This window comes from Primulina eburnea, chromosome 18 (assembly GCF_022965805.1).
Source record: "Primulina eburnea isolate SZY01 chromosome 18, ASM2296580v1, whole genome shotgun sequence".
In the NCBI taxonomy this organism is placed as follows: domain Eukaryota; kingdom Viridiplantae; phylum Streptophyta; class Magnoliopsida; order Lamiales; family Gesneriaceae; genus Primulina; species Primulina eburnea.
Window position 1 is genome coordinate 23138817 of NC_133118.1, and position 25620 is coordinate 23164436.

The following is a 25620-nucleotide window of genomic DNA, read 5'->3' on the forward strand; positions in this document are numbered from 1 at the left end:
GCCCACCACATTTTCAATAAGCACAGTCATATATACACAATGCTCATGGGCTAGAGCCCCATCTTGCATGTGTATAGTCATGAGCTCCTTGAAAGTAGTGTGCATCATCGTAAGAGTTTCATGCACCATGCAACTCTTGCACGTGCATTCGAATGTCAGCAGCATTCAACATTTCCTCAAACTGTCCCTACAGTTCATTTGACATAAAAGCGAGCATGTTACACTTTAGCTTGCATACTATGGTCCTACCATCTTGCATGCTTTGTCAGTTCAACAGGACTGACATTAGTGTGTATGTCATTTTCTCTGAATTCAGAACAATTTTTCCAACCAGTCTTGAAAATTAGATTCGATTAGCTGGTTAATAATAAAAATTTATAACGTGACGAAATCGAAAATATACTGATACGGAAACAGAATAATAGTTGCTGATTATTTTAAAATAATTTTAAGATATAAAATATGGATTTCATTTTATAAATTACCCTCCTACTATTTTGACATTTCCACCACCCTCTGATGAAAAAGGGAAATCGTATTTCCTTAGTAGGCACGTAGAGTCCAATTAGCCAAATATAATCCCGAATAATATCAGCCAATTATAATTTCTAAAAGGTAGAATCCAATTGCATCCCTATGCAACCTCCGCGTGTTCTGCCTCACGTTTAATAAGGACCCAATAATATGACGTCGTTTATTTTCGCGTGTCAAACCAACCCATCAATATTGAATTGTAGTAGACGGTCGCCATGAGTTCCCCCAATAATATGAGCCGAAGTCATGGGAGTTCTACTCAATTCACATCATATGTCCGGTGGAAGTCACAGCTTTCCGGCGTACAGGCCTCCCCAATAATATGAGCCAGACATTGTCCGCGGGTAGCGATCAACATGCAACCACGGTTGATGGAAGGCAAGGAAAAATTAAACTCTTTTAATTTTTACTTTTCCGATTTGATATAAATTTTGAATCATATTCAAAATGAGAGATTTTAATTTTAAAATTGTTTCATCATTTTAATTCAAAAATCGCGTGCCACGAGTTTGTATGTTTGCCGGATTCATGCAACTATATTATATAATAATATACATACATGCATACTACTATATATCGCATATATATCATAATATGACATTCAACAATAAATAAGGATGATCGATCGCCAACACTATTAGATCCATGTGAGCCATACATGGATCCAGGTCCAAACCTAGGTGAATGCAGGGATGCAAATGCAACTTATTACAAAAGCTTCCAATATTTTACATGTCTTCATCTTGATCATCGGGCCCACCATCTTCCACTCTTGATCTCCCACTATTTCTAATTATTAAATTTTAATAGCCATGGCACATAAGGGATACATCTCATGGGGCGGGAACGGGCCATAAATCAGGCCCACTTTAATAATATCAAATATTAACAAAATGAATAAAACAGTAAAATATCCTAACATACACCTAACACATTGGTCAAGGCTCTCGATCATCCTTCATGCATTTAATATCAAATATTAACATCAATTTAATTAAACAATTTAATTAATTGATAAATCATATATCTAATAATTTATCACTAACCACCACAATTATTAAAAGATTTAATAAATTAAATAAACTCCTTTATTTAATTTCCAATTAAATCAATAATAATTGATTTCTTGTAAAAACTCATTTTTACCATAAATAATTAAAATCATATTCTACTTATTTATTTTACAAGAAAATTATAAATTTTTCAAAAATTAATTTTCCGAAATAAAAATTGAACCAATTTTCAAAAATATCAATTTTACCCAAAATTTTGAAAAATCATAAAATTGCACCATGGGCCCAAACAATTCAAGCCCACCAATCAGAACGCTTCCCGAGACGATCCCGGGCAGTCGCCCTCGCTGCCCGCCCGCTGCCCGAACGATTCGGGCAATGGCAGCCACCTGTGCGCGCAAGCGCGCACAGGTGCGCGCAAGCGCGCACAGGTGCGCGCAACGCTGCGCGCAGCTCCGCACGCTGCGCCGCGTTGTGCGCCGCGCAGGGCGGCGCACAGCGTGCGGACGTTCCGCACGCTACGCCGCTCCGCGCGCGCATGCTGCGCGCTGCGCGCTGTCTGCCCGGAACAATTCCGGGCAGATCGCGAATTTTTTTTTTTTTGATTTTCCGAAAAATAATTTTATGGTGCGTCGATTTTTCTGAAAATTTTCTTGTGTGGTTAGAAACAAATTATTCAATATAATTTAAATCATACGATTCAGAAAACCCGGCTCTGATACCACTGTTGAATCCGGTTTTCTACACGCCCAAACGCAGCGGAAGTTTTAAAATTTTATTTTATTTTGACAATCAAAATATGTTTGGACGCACGCTCGTATGATTTTATCATAAACATTCATAGGAAGTTGAAAATTATACCTTGGTGAATAATTCACTTGGCTCCAACTACACCGGTATTAGCGGACACAGCTCTTGTTGTAAATCCCTACGAACATTCTTCGATCTCCTAATCCGGTCCACGACTGGAATATTTGTCCCTCTTCTAAATTGCACTAGAAATTTAGAAGAACTTTTGCGTAGAGATGGAACACGAAGAAGAAATCGACTCTGATCTATAAGCCGAATATTTCTTGTTTTGAGAAGAGATTTTCGAGAGCTTTTTGGAATTGTCGTAACTATTCCTTTTCAAATCCTGGGAGAGAATCTCTCGAAAATGTATATCAATTAGAATAAAGAAATCTCCTTTTTTCTTTAATCATGATTTACTCAATTAATATCATTAATTAAGTAAACCAAATATTTTGGAGGAATTATTGGTGAAACTCACGTGAATCACAATTGTTGTGTAGTGGAGGCTAGGTCAAATTGTTTTCTTAAAAACAAAAGCTTGACCTAAATTCTATAATTAACATTAATGGGCTTGATTAATTAATTGGGCTAGTCCAACTAGTTTAATTAATTAATCAAAGTCCATTAATAACTTTAATTATTTAATATGTTGGACTTGTACTCATACAAGCCTAGTAAACATACTTTCCACTATATTTAATTTAATATTTAATAAACTCAACTTTTGAGTTTAATAAATTAAATCGATTATAAATTCAACATTTGAATTTAATATTTAAATTATAAATTCAACTCTTTGAATTTATCACCTCCAAAATTTAATATTTAATAAACTCAACCTTTGAGTTTAATAAATTAAATTCTCAATTTTATAAATTCAACTCCTTGAATTTATTCTCTCCAAATTTCATAAATTCAACTTCTTGAATTTACTATCTCATAAATTCAACTCCTTGAATTTATTTTCTCAAAATTTAATTATCATAAATTCAACTCCTTGAATTTACTATATCATAATATAAATTCAACTCCTTGAATTTATTCTCTCAACGGGAACAAACGATCCAGTGCTTGTGTGACCCTCAATGGTTCAGGGATACAGCTAGCCGTGGGTTCACAACTCTTTGTGATTCAGGACATAATCCTTTATTCGGGCTTACCCTAGTTAGCCCCATTCTTTTCATCAACACCTTGATCAAGAATGTCAGAACTCATTTCTGAATGCACCCATCGGATCATGGTAAGAGCGTCTAGTAGCATCGCCCCATGATCCCCTAGGTATCACTGATAGTGTCTGCAAGAACCAGTCGATTATGATTAATGTACAGTACAGTCCCTTCATCTCATATATCCCGATCGAATCTGCAACCATTGGTTCATCGAGGGTTGCATATTAATTCGATAACTATGTGATAACTATAATAGTGGCATCGCGTGTACTATTTGGAGAACTCCTTCTCCAATGTACATCTCGTACTCTTGCCAGCGATTCTATGCACTATTATTACATAAGATCACATAGGATATCCACACCTGCAGGTGAGCGGTGAATCCCCGACTACAATGCACTGGCTCCTATAAGTGTCGCAACTATACCCAACCTCGCCACCTGATGACTCTCCTGGAGCCGGTAAACGAGTCAAAGCACAGCCCTAGCATATAGAGCCTCAGTGTTGTCCCGGGTCATAAGGACTAATGGTGTACAATCATAACCACGGACTTATCCTCTCGATGAATGATAACCACTTGGAAAGTCCGAGGGAGGGTTGTTCGGTATAATCATCATATGACTACCCATCTGTATGTTTGGACATCTCTATGCCCTTACCAAGAAACGCAGTACACAACATCACAGATGCTAGTCTCGAGCTCAAGCAACCTTTATCCATGTTTTAGGCGGCTGAATCGACTAGGAACAAATTTAGAATATGCAGTGTTTACAAATGAGTTTCAAAATCGAATTACGATTTATTTGTATTAAAGCATAATCAAGGACTTTATCTATGCTGCTTGCATGGGTATACAGATAAAGTATTACGAAACCATTAAAAGTTAAATTATATTAAAATAAAGATTGTTTATTTCACTTGAGTCAATAAATTCCCTAGCCAACCGTTGGCTTGCAGGGCATCTACTCTAACAGAGCGAAGGAGTAGGGTGAGGGTGGCTTGTTTGGGTCGTTGGCGTGTTTCGGTAGTAGTTGGTGATGGTGTGTGGGGTTTGGGTTGCTTGGGCTGTGACCGTGAGCCTTGTGAATCCAATAGGGTCCTAAGGTGGCCCAGGTGAGGTTGGTTAGTGTCTGGCCCCCCTCGAATAGAAGTATATGCGATTCCAAGATTTCAGTTTGTATTAACAAGTAGAGCTCCATCTCTATTTTGAAGTGATGTTTTAAGGATCCATTCCGTAATATACGTCTCCATTTCAATAGAAGACTATAATACATGTAATAAGGTTAATCTATTGACTGTTTGAAACCAGTAAGTTTTCATGTGAACAAATCATCATATTCAGTGCTAGAATATTGTTGTTGTTTTGGAAAGGCATATGAATCTTCTTCATCTCAGTATACCTACATGCTATTCCTAGTATCACACCCTTGAATGGCACTTGCCAAGATAAGTGTGGCAACATCTCGGTGAAATTCCCCTTTGGTTATAGTTCTGGCTGTGCACACCCTCCGTTGGCCTGATACATCAAGTGTAACAGGAGAGGGACTCTCGAGTTCTCTAGTGGCACAGGCATTTACTCGATATCTTCAATGGACTACTCAAGTAACGCTCTGACAATATCCGATCCTTTCATGTCTACTTGTTCTTCAATGCAGAACTCGGGAAGCTTTATCTTGGACTGTGCCCAACCCATTCCCCGTAACTGAAGAGAACATATCTGTTCTAATGGGATGTTCCAGTACTTCTCCTATTTTGATCGAAATGCAGATTTCTATAATACGGGTTCTGGTTTGAATCTGTGCTAGGAGTTTTATTCATTCAAAGAAGTGAAGGGGATGGGTCTCGAACCAAATACACCGATATCCACTTGTTGCATGTATGATCCTACGATTGGTCTTGGTTCCAAAAATGATTTGGATCTTCCTAAGCTCCAGTGTTCGACATATTCTGGAATATATGGTTTCGGTGGCGATAAGGGTGATCCGATGAAATGGTAATATGGGATTTTGTTGCAGTACAATGACTCTTATTTCAGCAATGGATGCAAACACTATGAGGATAGTGAAAGCTTTTGTTGGTTCTTTGGTGTGAACGAGTCGTTTGCTTGCATTTTTCAGAATGGAAGAATATCCCCCATAAATTGCTATAACAGAGGTTAGTTGGTATAATAATGTTACTTTAGTTAAGGTAAAGTATACTTTATTATGAGAAATCTGGATATTTGTCACAAGAATAATGTATAGCAACAGAAAACAGTAAGTTGAGGCAATGATTAATTCTCAATCGTCTCTAATGGGTGCAATTGTTGCGTATTTTGCACTCGCAAGCGCACATTTGTAAAGTTTTAATATAAGAGAGTAAAGTATCGTTCTCACGAGAAGTGTATATATAAAAGTATATTAGTGCTTGTAATTAAAACAGTCACAACTTTATCTAGAAGAATCAATAAAATGTTTAGTCTATTTAGAACAAATTAATTGAAAATAACTATTAATCGTATCACCGAATTGGGCAAATATCATTGAGAGAAAATATCTATAGGAATGTTTTCACTTAATTTCCACGATAACTATTCCCGGTTAAATTTATATTCGTGAATTCCACTCATTTAATAGCTAAGAACACTTAGTTATTTTATTCCTTATTTTCCAAGTGACGAATAAAGAGTATCATTCAAACTTTGATTCAAACATTTCTAATAAAAATCTATGTTAAAATGACATATGCAAATGATGATCTTGCTTAAGCTCCGCTAAAGTTATACGTCTTCCGAATAATATAAAAAAATAATGATATATCTCTAATGATCTATAATTCTACTCCTCTCTCGAGTTGTAGAATTAATATGATAACAATCAACTTAAGGCCAATAAATTGAAATCGATAAGAACTAGAAAACACAATCAAACTAACAGGAAGTCAATCATATAAAAAATAGAGTCAAATTTTCGTGTCAATGACGCAACGTCATCCTTTAGTATTCAAAAGTTATTGCATAACGAAATCTAAACCAAAACACAACATTTATGAAGATTTAGAAATCCCAACACAAGAATTTAAAGGGCGAAAGAACTAGATAACAATTCAAAAGTGGCGTCTCTGTTCCCTGATTTGTCGTTCTTCGTTGTTGAGATAAATCCTTGTGTTCCAACTCTTTCTCCAATGTATCCTCTTCGTCTCTCACCTCTTTTCTCTCCAAAACGGCTCTCTTAGGAATAAACCCTATTTTTTTCCTTTTATTCTTCATCCAAGCCCGTAAAATAAAGCCCAAATATCTTTCTGCGTAGGCATTAGCACTGCGGCGCTTGTCAAGCAGTGCCTAGGTGCTCGTAAACCATACTCCAATCCCAGACGTAGCACCGCGACACTTGTAATGTAGCGCCTAGATGCTTCGGCAATCCTGGCACTGTGGAGCTGAATTGTAACGCTGCAGCTCTTCTTCACGTTCTTTGAAGCCTTATTTCTGTGGCGCTTATTCCTTGGAGCTGTGGCGCTAGTCCGTCAACCGTTCAGCATAAAAAACACCTCTAATTATCATCATTCATCAAACAATTTTTTACCTCATGCACGACACTAAAAAAAAAATCAAATTCCACGCATAATAATGTTCAAAACTTACATAATTCAAATGGATTCTTGATATGAATCTGGTCGGGCATGGCGTGCAAATGATTGGAAGGAGGTTCAAGGAAGCATTGCATCAACTCATGAGCAATCGAGAAGAGCCTGCAAGCAAGGTTCCAAGCCTCGAAGGGTTCGTAAAGCATGGAATTGAGCTTGGGGGCCATAAGATCGTGGTGCAAGTGTTAAACGAAGAGGAAGACAGAAGCCTCCACGCCCGAGCGGTCAAATCCTACAGCCCGAGCGCCAAAGCCACTGTCCAGAACGTGAATTCCAAAACACTCGGCGCCCGAGCAGTAACATCTTACTGCCCGAGCGCGCCCTGTCCAGAAGAAGACCCCGCACCGAGCGGTAGAATCTCATGCTCGAGCACGCCATCTTGTGGATTTTAGATAGGAAACCCTAGATTGCGATTTTGTTGTATTGTATTATATGATCCATTGTAAACACGAATTATAGATGAAGATTATTGAGTTTTATCATATTTTTGAGTTTTTTCTCTCAAATTTCAAATCTTGTCTTTGTATACACCTCTGTATGTTTCTAAAAATCAAAATTATCATAGTTTAATACTTTGTGGCATTTGTCGATTGTTCTTCACTCGGATTGTCAAAGACGAGTTCTTTTGAAGATTCGTTTGAATTTCGATTGTTTATCTTCGCTAATATTTGTTGCAAAATTCTTCGTAATTTAGAGCCGAATATTACAACCTTACTTGCATCAAAAAGATCGGGACAACACAACTGTTTCTTTGTTTCATCGAATCGAGGGCGTGACTCTGTTTCTGAGCGCATTTGAAACGTCTACTTATTAAAAAATGCGGAATTTTTTTTATATATAAATCTCACATTTTAAAAACAAGCATTTGAATATTTTCGCATGCTTGTAGTCTTACTTAAAATACCATTTAAAATAATTCGTAGTAATTGCCAATAAAATATAACGGAAGTATAAACAAGTAAAAATCATATCATCCATTAGTGGAATAAATCAGCGTAAATGAAAATACTCAAATCTTCTCAATCTCATAAAAACATAAATGTGCGGAAAACATGTGGTCCTCGGGTCATGTCGTTCCACCAGGTCTGCCTACTCAGAGTTCGGCACTTCGAGTCCCCTCAATATCAAGCTCACCTGCATCACACACGCCTAGTGAGTCTAAAGACTCAACACAACTGTACCAGAAATAACAAGTACATATACATGGCACACAACAGTGAAAAATACCACACTCAACATATATTTTATGAACTTAAAAGCGTGGAGATAAACGTGTCGTATAAAATCATATCATGTCAAAACATGTCACCTCATGCCATCATAGTTGTGACTTTCGTATCAGCTCTATTCGATGGATCTATCTATAAAACCATGGAACCCGGGGGTGAGGATATCAGCGACAGCATTACCCGTCCACTGAACCTTAGCCTCAGCTCATAATATCTCATGTCATCGTATACATATACATCGTCAGTCACAAGCAACTCTCATCCTTCAAAAACATCATCATATTCACCACTTAATAAAAGCATGCATATACGTAAATTTTTCCTTGAGACCAAGCATGCACCGTATTTTTCTTAATTACTAAAAATCATAAACATGACGACATAAACATTTAAAAACATGTCAGATCGTGCTCAGGGCCCTGCCAGAACTAAAATCTTACCCCAGGTGCAAAATGATCATTTTATCCCTGGAAACCCAAAATGACATATTTACCCTTGGACCTCTAAAATTCGACCCGAAGCTTACCAAACTCCTTAAAACGTACTGATGCGATCTCGTTGAAATGGATGAGCCGGGTAAGGAGCTCTAATGGATCGAACCAACAATTTATAATATTTGAGAATTTTGAGTGAAGGTAATGGCTGAGATGAACACCTGCAAACAAGAAAGTAACTCGTGAATGGGCGCCGGAAGGGTGTCCGACGTAGCCACTCCGATGCTAAAGCCAGCAGGTTGAAGATGAACACAAGCAATATTTTAGAGAAAATATGTATAATGCTTAGTGTTCAAAGATTTTCAGATCATTAAATGAGGTTAATACCTGCTATTTATAGTGGAAGAATGGGTAGTTACCTCGACTTCCGTGCCATCTACTAAGTCGGTTTACAATACTAGCTTCTGATGACTTCTCGGACACTACAAACCCAAGTTGTTCTGACAGATTGGACTGTCTGTATCCACTACACTCGAGTGTGGTTCGTTTCTCGAGGTGGTGCAGTTCTCGAGGTTGCCCAAGTGGTAATGTCTCCGGGAACTCTGCCCGGGAAGCTGAGAAGCGCCCGGATAGCTTCACAAGGGCCCAGGAAGCTTTGCGAAGAGCTCGGGTAAAACCAAAATGCCCGGGAAGAGAAGACTTGCCCGGACCTTTAGGAGACTTATCATGCATATGGGTCATAATCCCGGCTATTCAAGTAACAAACCGGGTTAATGCTGACCCGAATTCTAATGGGGGTATCACCACCTATCCCTAAAATAGTCGGGCTAGAGCTTGACTCGCTGTCCCGATCAGTCATATTTGTCGTTTAGTGCTCTCAGGAAGTCCAAGAGGTGTCTTTATGATGCATGCACGAGTATTGGTACCGCTGAAAACTGTTCGTATTCCAAGGTAATAATGAGCCTGCCTACTCGATATCCGTACTTGTCTTTTCATCTGCCCAATACAACTTCCAAGACTCATCCTCATCGTTCATGCGCCCATAGATTAACGGCTGCGTTTGGCTTTCTGTTTCTATATATAATAGGTCCCATATTTCCCCCTCATAACAACAAATTACAACCTGAGAAAGATAATAAGGATAATGACGGGTTCAAGTAATTCGAAGGCTCTCGATATGACAGCAGAGTTCATGAAAACGGCTTTTGAGAAGCGAAAAGCTGAACTGGAAGATGAAGTCTTCCAAAAGATCCTCAGTTTCTGGGAGGAGTTGCAAGGATTGCAGTTCCTCTATGAACGTGGAGAAGCTACCACTCCTCGGCTGGTGGCAAAGCTTGAGAAATATCGGGAACGTTTGCTCATTCCCGATACCGCAAATCTCTTTGAGGACGACTATGTCCTCCAGTTAATGCTTTACAAGGAGAAGAAGATACTGCAAAACATTGCCGATTCTGATAGCTTTATGAAGACGTTCACTGGCAGCTCTGTAAAGAGCTTGATGGTGAAGTGGAGGGCTTCTGTAGAGGAAAATTACTTAAATCTAATTCGCAAGAATTCCCTCAAATGAATAAAAAGTTGCTTTGGTATTATGTCTTTTTAATTCTTGACAAGTGACTCAATGAAATCTTTTTGAAGATAAATAACCGATGACGAACCAACCGAAGTATCATGATTTAACGGTCCCCGAGCTCCAAGATAAAATACTGTAAACTCCCATCTCCCGGGTTATTAAATCACGTACCGGGGCCTCAAAGCTCCCGGGCTACAAAATAGGATGTCGGGGCCTAAAACCTCCAGGGCTATAAAATAGGATGTCGGGGCCTAAAACTTCCCGGTCTATAATACGGTATCACAATGATGCACGAATCAGCCTTAACCTCCCTCCGAAAAACATTTCATATGTCGAGATGGATAAGATTGACGATTGGATAACCGTGCACGTCCTTTCGTCTACCTTGTACAACTTACGAGGTACATCCTGGCCGTCCACGTGTGTCCAAATTACTAGTTTGTGATTAACTCTTCACGTTTTACCTGATTTATGACCTTCCCACTTCTTCTATATTGAATGTCATTGCCTATAAATAAGAGGGTAGAGATACAAGTGATCATCAATTCAATATGTCGAGTTCAAGTGACTTCAGTGATTGTAGTAGCACGGTTTCTTCCATTGGTGCACATAGCCAAATACCAATTGAATTACGTCCTTATGTGGAGAATCTGAAAAGGACGATCAACGAGTATATTGAGGTAAAGGTTATGTCAACCTGGTACAAGATCCAAGATATTAACAACGCGCACCAAAATGGCTTGGCTCTTAACCGTGCCCAAAGGGCGGTGGCAAGTAAATACAGGCGAGTGCTTGGATTAACTCGGATTGCATACCTGACCACAGACCAAGTTATGTTGCAGGCGATGCTGTGGAAGGAATGGCATCATCTGAACAAGGTATCAACCTCTGAATCCTTCTCCAACCTTCACATTTGGGAAGTAACTGAATGGATAACTGAGTGGAAAGACTATGTAGCCTCAATGATGGCCCAGATGTAAAATGTCATTCGCTAATTCTTGAAATAAAATAGTCATTTGGTTTATTTCTGTCTTCTGATCTGTTGTCAATATTTAATTTCATCAGTTGATATATATATATCACGAAATGAATAACCGATAGCTGTTCAACCAAAATGCCCCGACTTAATCTTCCCCCGGCCTTCTTAGAACAAAAAATCGGGACCTCAAATCTCTCGGTCCATAAATAAGATGCCGGGGCCTCGAACCTCCCGGTCCATAAAATAGACGCCGGGGCCTCGAACCTCCCGGTCCATAAAATAGGACGCCGGGGTCTCGAACCTCCCTGCCCATAAAATAGGACGCCGAGTAACTCCAGGAGTGTCATGATAACGCGTGTCTTTTTACTCAACAGAAAGGAACTTTTCGTATTTCGAGGAGTCGATAAGTCTGACATTCTAATTATTACGCGTCCTTTCATGTACCTACACACTTTCCTTGGTTCAGCTCAACCGTTCGATTTGATTCAAATGAACGGTGTAGATCAGCTTTCCCCTTCTATAAATATTGGGCGCTCCAATTTCAGAAATTACTTTAAAATTCGAAACTCCGGCGAAGCCCTTGCAAAAAATTTTCTCGAAGCTCTTCCGCGCAAACTTCCCCACTTCTGGTGAATCTCCGTTGCTGTAACCACCCGCTTTTCTTCAAGAAACGTAAGTCTTTTCCTCTCTTGATTTCAAAAAATGTCTAATTCTACCACTTCCACATCAGGGGCAAATGCGCGGGGCTCGCCCAGCGACGAGTCTACCGCGCTGCGCTCTGACTCCACTCTGTCTCCCCCTCGCCGTTCTATCACCCAGCCTTCTAGACTACCCTCATCTATCCAAATTAAACCAACCTTCTCAAAACCTTCCACTTCCATCCACTCCCGAGCTCCTTCCAAGAGCAAAGGTAGGGGTAAGGGTAAGGCTCGGGCATCGAGCCCTCCTCCTACTGAGATTCCGGAGGTTCCCTGGTTTTCTTCCCTGAGTTGTACATTACGCTTGGGGGCCGAGGAGGAACTCTGAGCCCTGGGTAATATTCCTTCATCTTTTTCCATTTTGATACCCGGGCCTTCCGACAGAGCCAACAACCCTCCTCCCGGGTACACTACTTTCTTCCGGGATCAGGTTAGAAATGGCCTCTGCTTCCCTGTCCACCCTTTCTACATTGCGGTTGCCAAGTTTTTCGGCGTACCAGTTAACCAACTTCATCCCAACTCCTTTAGGATTATGGCCTCGGCATATGTCATTTTCAAAATGAACAATCTTCTCATCACCCCCCTTATCCTTCATTATTACTTCTCTTGCCGGTTTGGGGATAATGCTTTTTCCCTAACCGCCCGGCTTAATGCCCGATTCCTTGATGATATTCCTTCCTACTAGAAGGGGTGGACAGGAAAATTTTGCTATATTCGACTACCGGGTCCTCTACCTTGTCTAACCGGCTTCCTTCCTTCCCTTCCTCAACAACCTTCCTTGCCACAATCTTACAAACTTGAGGAGCCCTTTCTCATGAGCCAAACCTTGGTGGAGGGGCGGAAATACTCTTCTTCTGTTCTCATCACTGATGAGAACCTCATTACCTATGGGTTGAGTGCCCATGCTGAGGACCCTTTGGACAGGGTGATCGATGAAGTTGTTGTCTCGGGCGCTCAACTCGGTAATTCTTGACATCCTTAGTCTCCATTTTTTTTTTGTACTCGTGCTTAACCTTCTTCTTATTTATGCGCGGATAACTCAAAAATGCAAGAGGCCTTTGCCAAGAAATGGGCGGCTGAGAGGGCGGCCAAAGAGCAAAAAGTGGCAGCCCAGAAAGCTGCCCTTGAAAAACGAATAGCCGAGGAAGCAGCAGCCCGGCGTTCTGAGTTAAATCGGGTAGAGCCTCAACAAGAGGAAGTGGCCCGAGAAGAATCCCACGAGGATCCCGAGGACCACGTCCCCCTCCTCCAGCGGAAGCGAAAGGCTACAACAAGCCCAGAGCCGATCTTGATTGAGACTAATCAGGAAGGAGGGCAGGGCTCCTCCCAAGCAAATCAACCACTCACTTCTCCTCCACCGCAAACTTATGAAGAACCTTCTCAGGAAACTTTTCTGATCGACCAACCCACCTGGCCCATCATTTTCCTGGAGGGGGCTTCTTCAACAGGCCTTCGGCGTTTTGAGCACATGCTTAATCCTGGAGAGGAGGCCTTTTTGAAGACTTCTGGGCCCGGTGGTCGGTTTCTTGAGGGATCCAACCGCCTCCTTGCTGTAAGTTTTTCTCTTCATCCCCCCTCCTCCTTCTTTTTTCTCTCTTTCTTTTAATTTGCTTTGTACAGGCTTCCCAAATGATGATCTCGGCTTTCGAAGAAGTGGCAGCGGCAGCCACAAAGAAAGGCCAACAAGCTCGGGCTGCCAAGGAAGTTCAAGATCAATTGCATGGAGAACTTGCCCGGGCTAAAAACCTTCATGAGGAGGAAATTGCCATCTTGAAGGCTTCCTTGGAGTCGGCCCAGATGGCTCTGGACAAACCTCGAGAAGATCTCAATGAAGCTGCCCTTCGGGAAGAAAATCTTAGAGGTGCCCTGTCTGCCTCGGATATGAGAAAAAATTCCCTATCCGAGCAGATGGAGGAGCAAATGTCCCGGGCAGAAAAAGCCGAGAATACTTTGGCCCAGGTGGAGTATGATAAAAGTATGTGGCAGTCTTCCTTCCTCCAATCTCCGGAATTTAAGAAGGTCTTGACGGACAAGGCCTATCCTATTTTTCAAACCGGCTTTGAGAAATGCCGAGAACAATTTGAGGAGGCCGGACTCCTAACCCAAGATAAAGAAAATTTTCCGGACTTTGGTCTGGCCATTGCATCGCTTCCCAAGGATGACGAGGAGGAGAAGGAGATGCCTCAAGAAGAGCAACCTGGGCCTGAGCATGTGGATATAGACTAGGATTTGTACTTCTACTTTTCTCTTTTCCTTTGTTTATGTTTGTAATCTTTCAGGCCTTCAGGCTCTTATTAATGCTATCTTCTTTTTCTTCTAACACCCTTGTATTTATATGCCAAATGCTCAATGTTCCGTCTTTACAATAACTTATCAGACAAACGAGAGATCACGATGTCCAGGAGAATAATTTCGGAATTCAGAGTGATCGAGATGCGGTTCCGGGAGCCAGGTGTAGCGCCCTGGGCTTTTTGAGAACTAAGGTGCGGAGCCTTGGGCCAGGGAGCATGTCCCGGGACTTGTGAATGGTCGAGGTATGGAGCCCCGAGCCAGGGTGTAGTGCCCTGGGCTTTTTAAGAACCAAGGTGCGGAGCCTTGGGCCGGGGAGCATGTCCCGGGACTTGTGAATGGTCGAGGTATGGAGCCCCGAGCCAGGGTGTAGTGCCCTGGGCTTTTTAAGAACCGGTTTTTCCCAAGTTTAAGATACGAGATATAATATAACACTTCTTCGAGAAAAAATAGATCTTTTATTATATCTTCACCAAATGATTACATCTGTCATGAATAATACTGCTTTAAATTAAATACATTCCAAAGTCTTTTGAGAGAACGTCCTTGAGCATCTTCTAAATAAATGGATCCTGAGCTAACTCTCCGGGTAATTTTATAGGGTCCTTCCCACCGAGCTTCTAATTTTCCTACATCTCCAGCAGGGTTAACTTTCTTCATAACCAAATCTCCTATTTAGAAGTCTCGGATCCGGACCCTCTGGTTATAAGATTTCATAACCCTGTTCTGGTATGCTTCCATCCGAATAGTCGCTCGGTCTCTCTTTTCTTCTACCAGATCCAACTCCATGGCCCAACTTTGATCATTCTGATTTGGGTAAGATTCTACCCGGGAGGAAACTTTCCCTATTTCGACTGGGAGGACTGCTTCAGAACCATATACTAAGCTGAACGGAGTTTCTTGAGTAGGTGCCCGGGGAGTGGTTCTGTAAGCCCATAGAACACTAGGTAACTCTTCCACCCAATCTTTTCCTTTACCTTGAAGCCTTGCTTTTAATGCTTGCACAATGATTCTATTGACAACTTCTGTTTGACCATTGGCTTGAGGATATGCAACAGAGGTAAAAGATTGAGTGATTTTCATTTCCTGGCACCATGACGTAATTCCTTTGCCCTGAAATTGTCTTCCATTATCCGAGATTAATCTCCTGGGCACACCGAACCGGCACACAATGTTTTTCCACAAGAATTTTGTAGTGACCCGTTCCAGAATCACCTACTAATCAAGAACTAAGCATGCAATTAACTTAATTAATAATAATCAGAGATAACAGCGGAAAAGGTCAACAAATGATAGCTATATAACCCAATCGAAATCAGAACAACTCGAACTAAAATGAAAATATGCAGTACAACCATATCGAATCAAAGAGATACCGAAGAACTAAACCAACCAGCTACTCAACGTCCTCCTCCTCCTCCTCCTGAGCTGTCCAACCTGAGGCTTGCCTCGTGGGAATGGGGTGTCCAAGATAAACAAAACCGAGGACGTGAGCGATAAGAACGCCCAGTACAAAAGCATGAGTATACAAGCCTATATGAAATGCACATGCTATGATATGATACCAGGGTAGTCAAGAAACAGGAGTAACAAAGGATCTCAAAATGCTCAGTCTAGAGGCGCCAAGTGGATAGTGCCGCGCGGTACTCCTCTGGGTCACTGCATCCACTACAAGAACAGACGTGGACCTAAAATGTCCCGGATCACCGAAGCCCTCCCGACCCGTCGGCCACTGTGTACTCTCGGTGTCCATGCGTCCACAAGACAAGACAGGGCTGAGCGGCCCCACAAGATATAGCTTATCTCGAAAGAGATACAGCTCAACAGTAAAGGCTATCTCGAAGGAGATACGGCTCAACATGAAATGCAACATGCAGTAATAAACGTGACATAATAGCATGCATCATATGACATATATCAATGCACCATATAATCATGCAACACATATAAGAATGTATACTCGACCAGGATATCTCGGATAGTACTTTCGTACCTCTATCACAGCAAGCCTAGCCTTACGCAACACCGCTAATCAGGTCTAGAACAAGCCTACGCATCAAAAGCATACCCAATGAACAATACTACCATGCTCAACTAGCAAAACCAGTACTACCAAAGGTTTAGGGTTTACCTTCGTCCGTCGACAGCCCTTTGATGTCGATTGCCTCGTAACTCAGGCGTCGCTACACTACTAATCCTGGCAGCTCTTGGCTAACGCTCGACCGACAACTAACCCTAGAAACCTTCCAAACCTCTCAAAATGAGACACAACTTCAAGAACTTGCCATCCAAAATGAGGAATTCCGAGCACTATTTATAGGCTATGTTCGGATCCACCGAACCCACTTCGGAACGTCCGAACTCCTACGTGTCCATCAGCTCTTGACACCTCACGATCGGATCCACCGAACCTACACTTCGGAACGTCCGAACTCCCACGTGTCCATCGGCTCTTGACACCTCATGATCGGATCCACCGAACCTACACTTCGGAACGTCCGAACTCCCACGTGTCCATCGGCTCTTGACACCTCATGATCGGATCCACCGAACCTACATTTCGGAACGTCCGAACTCTTCGGTGCTACCTAACCATCTTCGGTCCGTCCGATCATGACCACGGTCAAAATTACACATTAAACCTTCTTAATCACCATTAATCCGTTAATTACCCAATTTGGAATTCGGGCTACTACATTCTCCCCCCCTTAAAAGATTTCGTCCTCGAAATCAGGCTTAGAGGATGAACAAAACGAAATAACAACATCGTTATTACATCTCAATTGTTGTTGAACACAACTGATCTAGAAAATCCCGAAAGACTCGATTCATCAGATCCATGAACACTGCTGGCGCATTCGTCAATCCAAATGGCATAACTAGAAACTCGTAATGCCCATATCGAGTACGAAATGCAGTCTTGGAAATATCATCATCCCTAACTCTCATCTGATGATAACCCGATCGCAAGTCAATCTTGGAGTAAACAGAGGTACCCTGAAGCTGATCGAACAAATCATCGATACGAGGTAATGGATACTTGTTTTTGATCGTCACACGATTCAGCTGGCGATAATCAATGCACAATCGCATAGATCCATCTTTCTTCTTGACAAACAAGACTGGAGCTCCCCAAGGTGAAACACTCGGGCGAATATAACCTTTATCAAGAAGATCCTGTAATTGCTGCTTCAATTCTCTCATCTCTGACGGAGCAAGACGATAGGGGGCACGAGAAATCGGTGCAGTCCCTGGCATTAACTCAATGCCAAATTCCACCTCTCTAACCGGAGGAAAACCAGGAATCTCATCTGGGAAAACATCAGGAAATTCACAAACCACTGGAATATCCTCTATACCAACACTACCTGTGGAGGAATCAATCGCATAGATGAGGTAGCCTTCCCCGCCAGCCTCTAAAGCACGACAGGCTTTCAGAGCAGATACCACTGGCATCGGAGGTCGCGCTCCCTCACCATAGAAAAACCAACTAGAGCTCTCAGTCGTACGAAACTGAACAAGCTTCTGGTAACAATCCACGGTGGCTCGGTAGGTAGTCAATAGGTCTATACCAGAATACAATCAAAATCTTCCATCTCCAAGATCATAAGATTCGCAATCAATTCGTTACCCTCAAAATCTAAGGAACAACCCATCACTAGACGCTTAACAAACACCGCATGACCCATCGGGGTAGAAACAGAAAGAATGACGTCTAGAGAAACATATGGTAACTTATGACGCTTAACAAATCGTCCTGGTCACCCCAACGACCTACACTTCCCTGACTACTCTCATCACCAAAGTGGTCAGCCATCGCTACAAGATAGAATAGGGAAAATGGTAAAATGGTCCACGAAAATCCCAAAACAGAATCTATATCCCAAAATCGTAAGCATGCTCTGATACCATAAATGTAGTGACCCGTTCCAGAATCACCTACTAATCAAGAACTAAGCATGCAATTAACTTAATTAATAATAATCAGAGATAACAGCGGAAAAGGTCAACAAATGATAGCTATATAACCCAATCGAAATCAGAACAACTCGAACTAAAATGAAAATATGCAGTACAACCATATCGAATCAAAGAGATACCGAAGAACTAAACCAACCAGCTACTCAACGTCCTCCTCCTCCTCCTGAGCTGTCCAACCTGAGGCCTGCCCCGTGGGAATGGGGTGTCCAAGATAAACAAAACCGAGGACGTGAGCGATAAGAACGCCCAGTACAAAAGCATGAGTATACAAGCCTATATGAAATGCACATGCTATGATATGATACCAGGGTAGTCAAGAAACAGGAGTAACAAAGGATCTCAAAATGCTCAGTCTAGAGGCGCCAAGTGGATAGTGCCGCGCGGTACTCCTCTGGGTCACTGCATCCACTACAAGAACAGACGTGGACCTAAAATGTCCCGGATCACCGAAGCCCTCCCGACCCGTCGGCCACTGTGTACTCTCGGTGTCCATGCGTCCACAAGACAAGACAGGGCTGAGCGGCCCCACAAGATATAGCTTATCTCGAAAGAGATACAGCTCAACAGTAAAGGCTATCTCGAAGGAGATACGGCTCAACATGAAATGCAACATGCAGTAATAAACGTGACATAATAGCATGCATCATATGACATATATCAATGCACCACATAATCATGCAACACATATAAGAATGTATACTCGACCAGGATATCTCGGATAGTACTTTCGTACCTCTATCACAGCAAGCCTAGCCTTACGCAACACCGCTAATCAGGTCTAGAACAAGCCTACGCATCAAAAGCATACCCAATGAACAATACTACCATGCTCAACTAGCAAAACCAGTACTACCAAAGGTTTAGGGTTTACCTTCGTCCGTCGACAGCCCTTTGATGTCGATTGCCTCGTAACTCAGGCGTCGCTACACTACTAATCCTGGCAGCTCTTGGCTAACGCTCGACCGACAACTAACCCTAGAAACCTTCCAAACCTCTCAAAATGAGACACAACTTCAAGAACTTGCCATCCAAAATGAGGAATTCCGAGCACTATTTATAGGCTATGTTCGGATCCACCGAACCCACTTCGGAACGTCCGAACTCCTACGTGTCCATCAGCTCTTGACACCTCACGATCGGATCCACCGAACCTACACTTCGGAACGTCCGAACTCCCACGTGTCCATCGGCTCTTGACACCTCATGATCGGATCCACCGAACCTACACTTCGGAACGTACGAACTCCCACGTGTCCATCGGCTCTTGACACCTCATGATCGGATCCACCGAACCTACACTTCGGAACGTCCGAACTCTTCGGTGCTACCGAACCATCTTCGGTCCGTCCGATCATGACCACGGTCAAAATTACACATTAAACCTTCTTAATCACCATTAATCCTTTAATTACCCAATTTGGAATTCGGGCTACTACAAATTTCAATACTTCCTGCTCGGTGATTTTTGCTAAAGGCTCAGCTTCAACCCATTTAGAAAAGTAGTCAACAGCAACTAGTAAGAATTTTTTCTGAGCCCGGGCAACTGGAAAAGGACCCACAATATCCATGCCCCATTGATCAAAAGGGCAGGAAGCCTAGATAGGCTTCATGAGAGTGGCCGGGTTGTGGATGAAATTCGAATGATGCTGACGGCCCTCACAAGTCTGGACCAACCGAGCAAATCTCGTTTTAAGGTTGGCCACCAAAATCCAGCAAGCATTGTTTTTCGAGCTAAAGACATTCATCCGAGGTGCTCGGTAGGGGTGTTCATCGGTCGGTTCGGTTCGATTTTCGGTTTTTTATTTCGGTTTTTTCGGTTTTCGGTTTTACAAATATATAATCCGATGTCCAAACCATTTTTCTTTGGTTCGGTTCGGTTTTCTACCGAAATAGTTCGGTTATTTCGGTCGGTTATTTCGGTTTTGATACAATTGTTTAAATTAACAATATAAATATATTATAATTATAATATGTTATCTTTTTATATGATTTATTAGTAAAATATTTAAATATAAAGTACAAATGAATTACATAAACAATAATCAACTAAGTATTATTCAAAATAATTCTTCATTTACTAATATCATCTCAATAAATAATATAAAATAAAAATAACATTATTAATTTAATTAAATTTCGGTTTTTTCGGTCGGTTCGGTTTTGACATTTATAATCCGAAACCGAACCAAATTAATTTCGGTTTTAACATTTATATCCGAATTATAAAATTCGGTTTTCGGTTCGGTTTAGTGTTCGGTTTTTTCGGTTTGGATTTTCGGTTTTTTCGGTTTTATCCGAAGTTTGAACACCCCTAGTGCTCGGCACAACACCCCTCATGAATCTCTTGGAGAACATAATCCACCTCTTTCTCAGTTAAACATTTCAGAAGCGGTCCTTGGAATGATCTCCTGTACAAAATTTTATTTAAGAGGACAAACCTGGGAGCTTGTCTCTTGATCTTCTGAGCTCGGGCTTTATCCTCGGGGAGCTCATAGTTTGTAATGTATGCAATCAGTGGTGTCATCCATGAGTCTTCCGGCACGGGTGATGTTTCTTCCTCCGTAGAGAGGACCAACCGAGTAATATGTAATACTTCCCGGGTGTTAACTTCTGATAAAGAAGACGCCATTTTAGCCAAAGCGTCTGTCTCACTATTCTCCTCCCGGGGTATTTGTTCAATACTCCAATCCATGAAGCTTTCTGCTTGGGCTCGATTGAGTTGTAAATACTTAAGCATTCTGTCATCCTTAGCCTCATAAATGCCCTTTATTTGTTTAGTGATGAGCTGTGAATCAGAATATAGAATAATTCAGGCAGCTCCAACTTCCCGGGCAGCTCGAATACCTGCAAGAACAGCCTCATATTCAGCTTCATTGTTGGTTATCCGGGAATCAATCCTCAATGCTAATTTGATCTTTTCTCCCAGGGGAGACACCAACACCACCCCTACTCTGCACCCCACCAGGCTAGATGCCCCATCAACCGACACTCTCCATACCTCCTCCTCGCTGGGCTGGATCATTTCAGATAAAAAATCTTACAAAGCCTGCGCTTTAATGGCCACTCGGGGCTTGTACTCGATGTCATATTCTCCCAACTCTACTGTCCATTTTATCATTCGCCCGGATACTTCAGAGTGAGTCATGATCCTACCCAAAGGACTATTGGTAAGAACAATAACCTGATGTGACAGAAAGTAAGGTCTTAGCTTCCGGGCGGTCATGACCACGGCCAAAGCAATTTTCTCCACTTCGCTATACCGGAGCTCGGGCCCCCTCAGAGCGTGACTGACATAATAGACAGGTTTTTGATCGGTTCCTTCCTCTTTTATCAGAATTGAGCTGACAGCATATTCTGTAGTAGACAGGTAGACATATAATTTTTCTCCGGGTTCCGGTTTCACCAACACAGAGAGCCCTGCAAGATGAATTTTCAAGTCCTGGAAAGCCTGTTCACATTTCTCATCCCATCCGAATTGCTGGGCTTTCCTTAAGATTTGAAAGAAAGGATAACTCCGGTGTGCTGATTGGGAAATAAATCTAGAAAGGGAAGCAATTCTCCCAGTTAGCTTTTGTACCTCTTTGACAGATCGGGGAGATGGCATGCTCAGCACAGATTTGACTTTCTCTTGATTCACCTCGATCCCCCGGTCTGTCACAATGAACCCCAATAATTTGCCACTCTTCACGCCAAAAATACACTTGGCAGGATTAATCTTGATTCCATAATGCATGAGAGTGGCAAAAGTTTTTTCTAGATCATTAATAAAGCTTGCATCCTCTCGGGATTTAGACAGAATATCATCCACATAGACTTCCACGTTCCGCCCCAATTGCTTCTCAAAGACTTTGTTCATTAGACACTGGTAAGTTGCCCCTGCATTCTTCAACCCGAAAGGTATTACAACATAACAAAATGTACCTCCCGAGGTGATGAAGCTGGCTTTATCTTGATCACACTTGGCCAGGGGGATTTGATGATGCCCCTGGTACGCGTCCATGAAGCTTAACAACTCGAAGCCTGATGTGGAATCCACCAATTGATCAATGCGGGGCAGATGATAATGATCCTCGGGACAGGCCTTGTTGAGATCGCGGAAGTCTACACTCATGCGCCACTTCCCGGTAGATTTCGGCACCAAAACTACATTCGAAAGCCATGTAGGGAATTTAATTTCCCGAATGTGGCCAGCTTTCAGAAGCTCCTTAATTTGCGCATCAATCACTTTTTCCTTTTCAGGGCCAAAGTGCCTCTTTTTTTCCTTTACCAGGCGGGATCCCGGGAGGATGTTCAATTGGTGCTCCGCTATCAAGGGAGAAATCCCTGTCAACTCTGTTGAGACCAAGCAAACACACGAATGTTAGTTTTCAAACAGTTAATCAGACTAACCCGGGTGGATATACTGAGATCTCGGGCCACCCAAATTTGCTGGCCTGGTCCGACTTCTATTACTTCTTGCTATTCTTCTGCCACAAAATGCACCTCTCCTCTCCCCCCATCATTCTTTCTTCTTCCCCGTCCACCCTTGCCTTCTTCTCCTCCCTCCTGGTTTTGCTATGATCTGCCCTGACCGCCTCCACATAGCACTTCCGAGAAGATGACTGATCTCCCCGGACTTCTCCTACCCGGGCTCCATGGGAAACTTTATTTTCTGATGGTAGGTGGACGCCACGGCTCTTAATTCATTCATAGCCGGCCTCTCTAGAATGATATTGTATGATGATGGGGAGTCTAGCACAGTGAATGAGGTCATCACCATCTTTTTAAGACCCTGGGAGCCCAGAGTTAATGGCAAAACGATCTCTCCTTCTGGGTACACCATATGACCAGCAAAACCAAAGAGGGCCGTTTCCACAGCCTCCAAATGATAGCCCTGCAAATACATCTGCAAAAAGGCATCCTTAAAAATTACATTTACGGAACTACCCGAGTCCACGAAGACTCGGAGAATATCATAATTTTCCACTCGGGCTTGGATCACCAGGGCATCGTTGTGGGACAGATTCACCCCTTTTAAATCTTCGGGGCCAAAACTGATGACCGCCTCACTCCTTCTTGCTCCCTCCACCTCCAAACACTCTCTCCTACTTCTCGACTTCCTTGCCCGGTTGGAGTCTCCATCAGTGGAGCCTCCTGATATCATTTTGATTAACCCCGTAGCAGGGGGCGAGTTCTTCTTTCTCTCGGGCTCAGGCTCCCTTCTTCTATCGGGTTCAATCCTCGGGAAATTCCTCACACTTCCTCCTCGGGCGCCGGATCCTGGTGGCCGAGATGTCCAAGGTGGCATTCTCGGCCTCTGGCTATTGTTACTGGGTCCCGGGACGGAAGGTGAGACATAATTCCCCTTCAGTGCCTTGCAGTTTTCAGTGTTATGGTGGCACACTTTGTGAAAGAGCAAAATCCACTCTTTTCTGGCCGGGATAACTGATGATCCAGGGCCAAATCTCTGCTGCACTCCTGCACTTCCCTTTCCCGAGCAATTTTCAGAGGCACGTGGTGAGAAAAGTGCCCTGTATTGCCTCTCTTCTGTCCCCTCTCCTCGGGCTTAGAAACCTGGTCTCCTTTTTCCTTTCTCACAGCCTCCCTCTTCTGTTTCTAGGCCTCCTCCATATTGATATATTTTTTTGCTCGAGACAATAGATCCTCGAAATCTCCCGGCACCTTCTTAGTCAGTGACTTGAAGAATTCGCCCTCTATCAAACCCTGGGTGAATGCAGTTGTCTTTAGTTCAGTGGCACAAGTAGGGACGTCTAGGACCACTCAGTTGAATCTTCTGATATAGGCCCTTAAACTCTCTTCCGGGCTCTGGTTAACTTCAAAAAGACTAAAATCAGTCTTTTTGTACTTCTTACTGCTGCTAAAATGGTGTAAAAACACCTTCTGGAAGTCTCCAAAGGAACTGATACTTTGGGAGGTCAAGCCCTCGAACCACCTCTGAGCTGAATCCACCAGTGTTGTTAGGAACACCTTGCACTTGATTCTATCAGTGTAACAGTGCAACATGGCCATATTTTCAAACCTGGCCAGGTGTTCCTCTGGGTCTGCATTGCCATCATAATATTTCACCTTCGCAGATTTGAAATTTCCAGGAAGAGGTTCTCGGACAATGATATAAGTAAACGGGCATCCTCTCGGGACTGCCCGGGCAACGCTTCATCTTTCCAACTGTCCTTCCAGGACCTTCATCTTCTGCCTTAATTCCAACAATTCCTCTGCCACGGTAGGAGATTTGGACCCGGCGCTGGATTCCTCGTCTTCTCCTGCCACCTCATTCTCCCTCCTCCCCTGCTCCTACTCCTGCTCATGTCCCTGTTTATCACCGTGTGGTGTAACAGGATGAGAGACCTCCTTCCTGGCCATAGCTTGCACAATGACATCGGCCATCATTTTCTTTAACTCTTCAGGGGTCAGGGTAATGAGGTTTGGTCCGATGTTATTAGCACCGGCTTGTCTTGAAGTCTGTCCCCCATCACCCTGGGCGTGAGAATTATCCTGGTTGGTTCTTCTCGTACGGGCCATATCAACGTCTCGAACTCAGTATTTCCCACAGACGACGCCAATGATGCGATCTCGTTGAAATGGATGAGCCGGGTAAGGAGCTCCAACGGACCGAACCAACAATTTATAATATTTGGGAATTTTGAGTGAATGTAATGGCTGAGATGAACACCTGCAAACAAGAAAGTAACTCGTGAATGGGCGCCGGAAGGGTGTCCGGCGTAGCCACTCCGATGCTAAAGTCAGCAGGTTGAAGATGAACACAAGCAATATTTTAGAGAAAATATGTATAATGCTTGGAGTTCAAAGATTTTCAGATCATTAAATGAGGTTAATACCTGCTATTATAGTGGAAGAACGGGTAGTTACCTCGACTTCCGTGTCATCTACTAAGTCGGTTTACAATACTAGCTTCTGATTACTTCTCGGACACTCCAAACCCAAGTTGTTCTGACAGATTGGACTGTCTGTATCCACTACACTCGAGCGTGGTTCGTTTCTCGAGGTGGTGCAGTTCTCGCGGTTGCCCAAGTGGTAATGTCTCCGGGAACTCTGCCCGGGAAGCTGAGAAGCGCCCGGATAGCTTCACAAGGGCCCAGGAAGCTTTGCGAAGAGCTCGGGTAAAACCAAAATGCCCGGGAAGAGAAGACTTGCCCGGACCTTTAGGAGACTTATCATGCATATGGGTCATAATCCCGGCTATCCAAGTAACAAACCGGGTTAATGCTGACCCGGATTCTAATGGGGGTATCACCACGTACCAAAACATATTAAAAGTATTTATTAGACGTAAAATCGTGAACCGGAGTCTCG

The 25620-nt window shown here is 42.7% G+C and overlaps 1 protein-coding gene across 1 annotated transcript; it reads right to left on the reverse strand.

Moving 5' to 3' along the window:
* Window positions 1-15003: 15003 nt before the first annotated feature.
* Window positions 15004-20938, reverse strand: LOC140819173 (uncharacterized). The gene is made up of 2 exons (XM_073179180.1): window positions 20748-20938; window positions 15004-15475 (listed from the first exon to the last, which is right to left on the reverse strand). The coding sequence occupies exons 1-2, from the start codon at window positions 20936-20938 to the stop codon at window positions 15004-15006; spliced, it is 663 nt and encodes a 220-aa protein (XP_073035281.1).
* Window positions 20939-25620: the final 4682 nt, after the last annotated feature.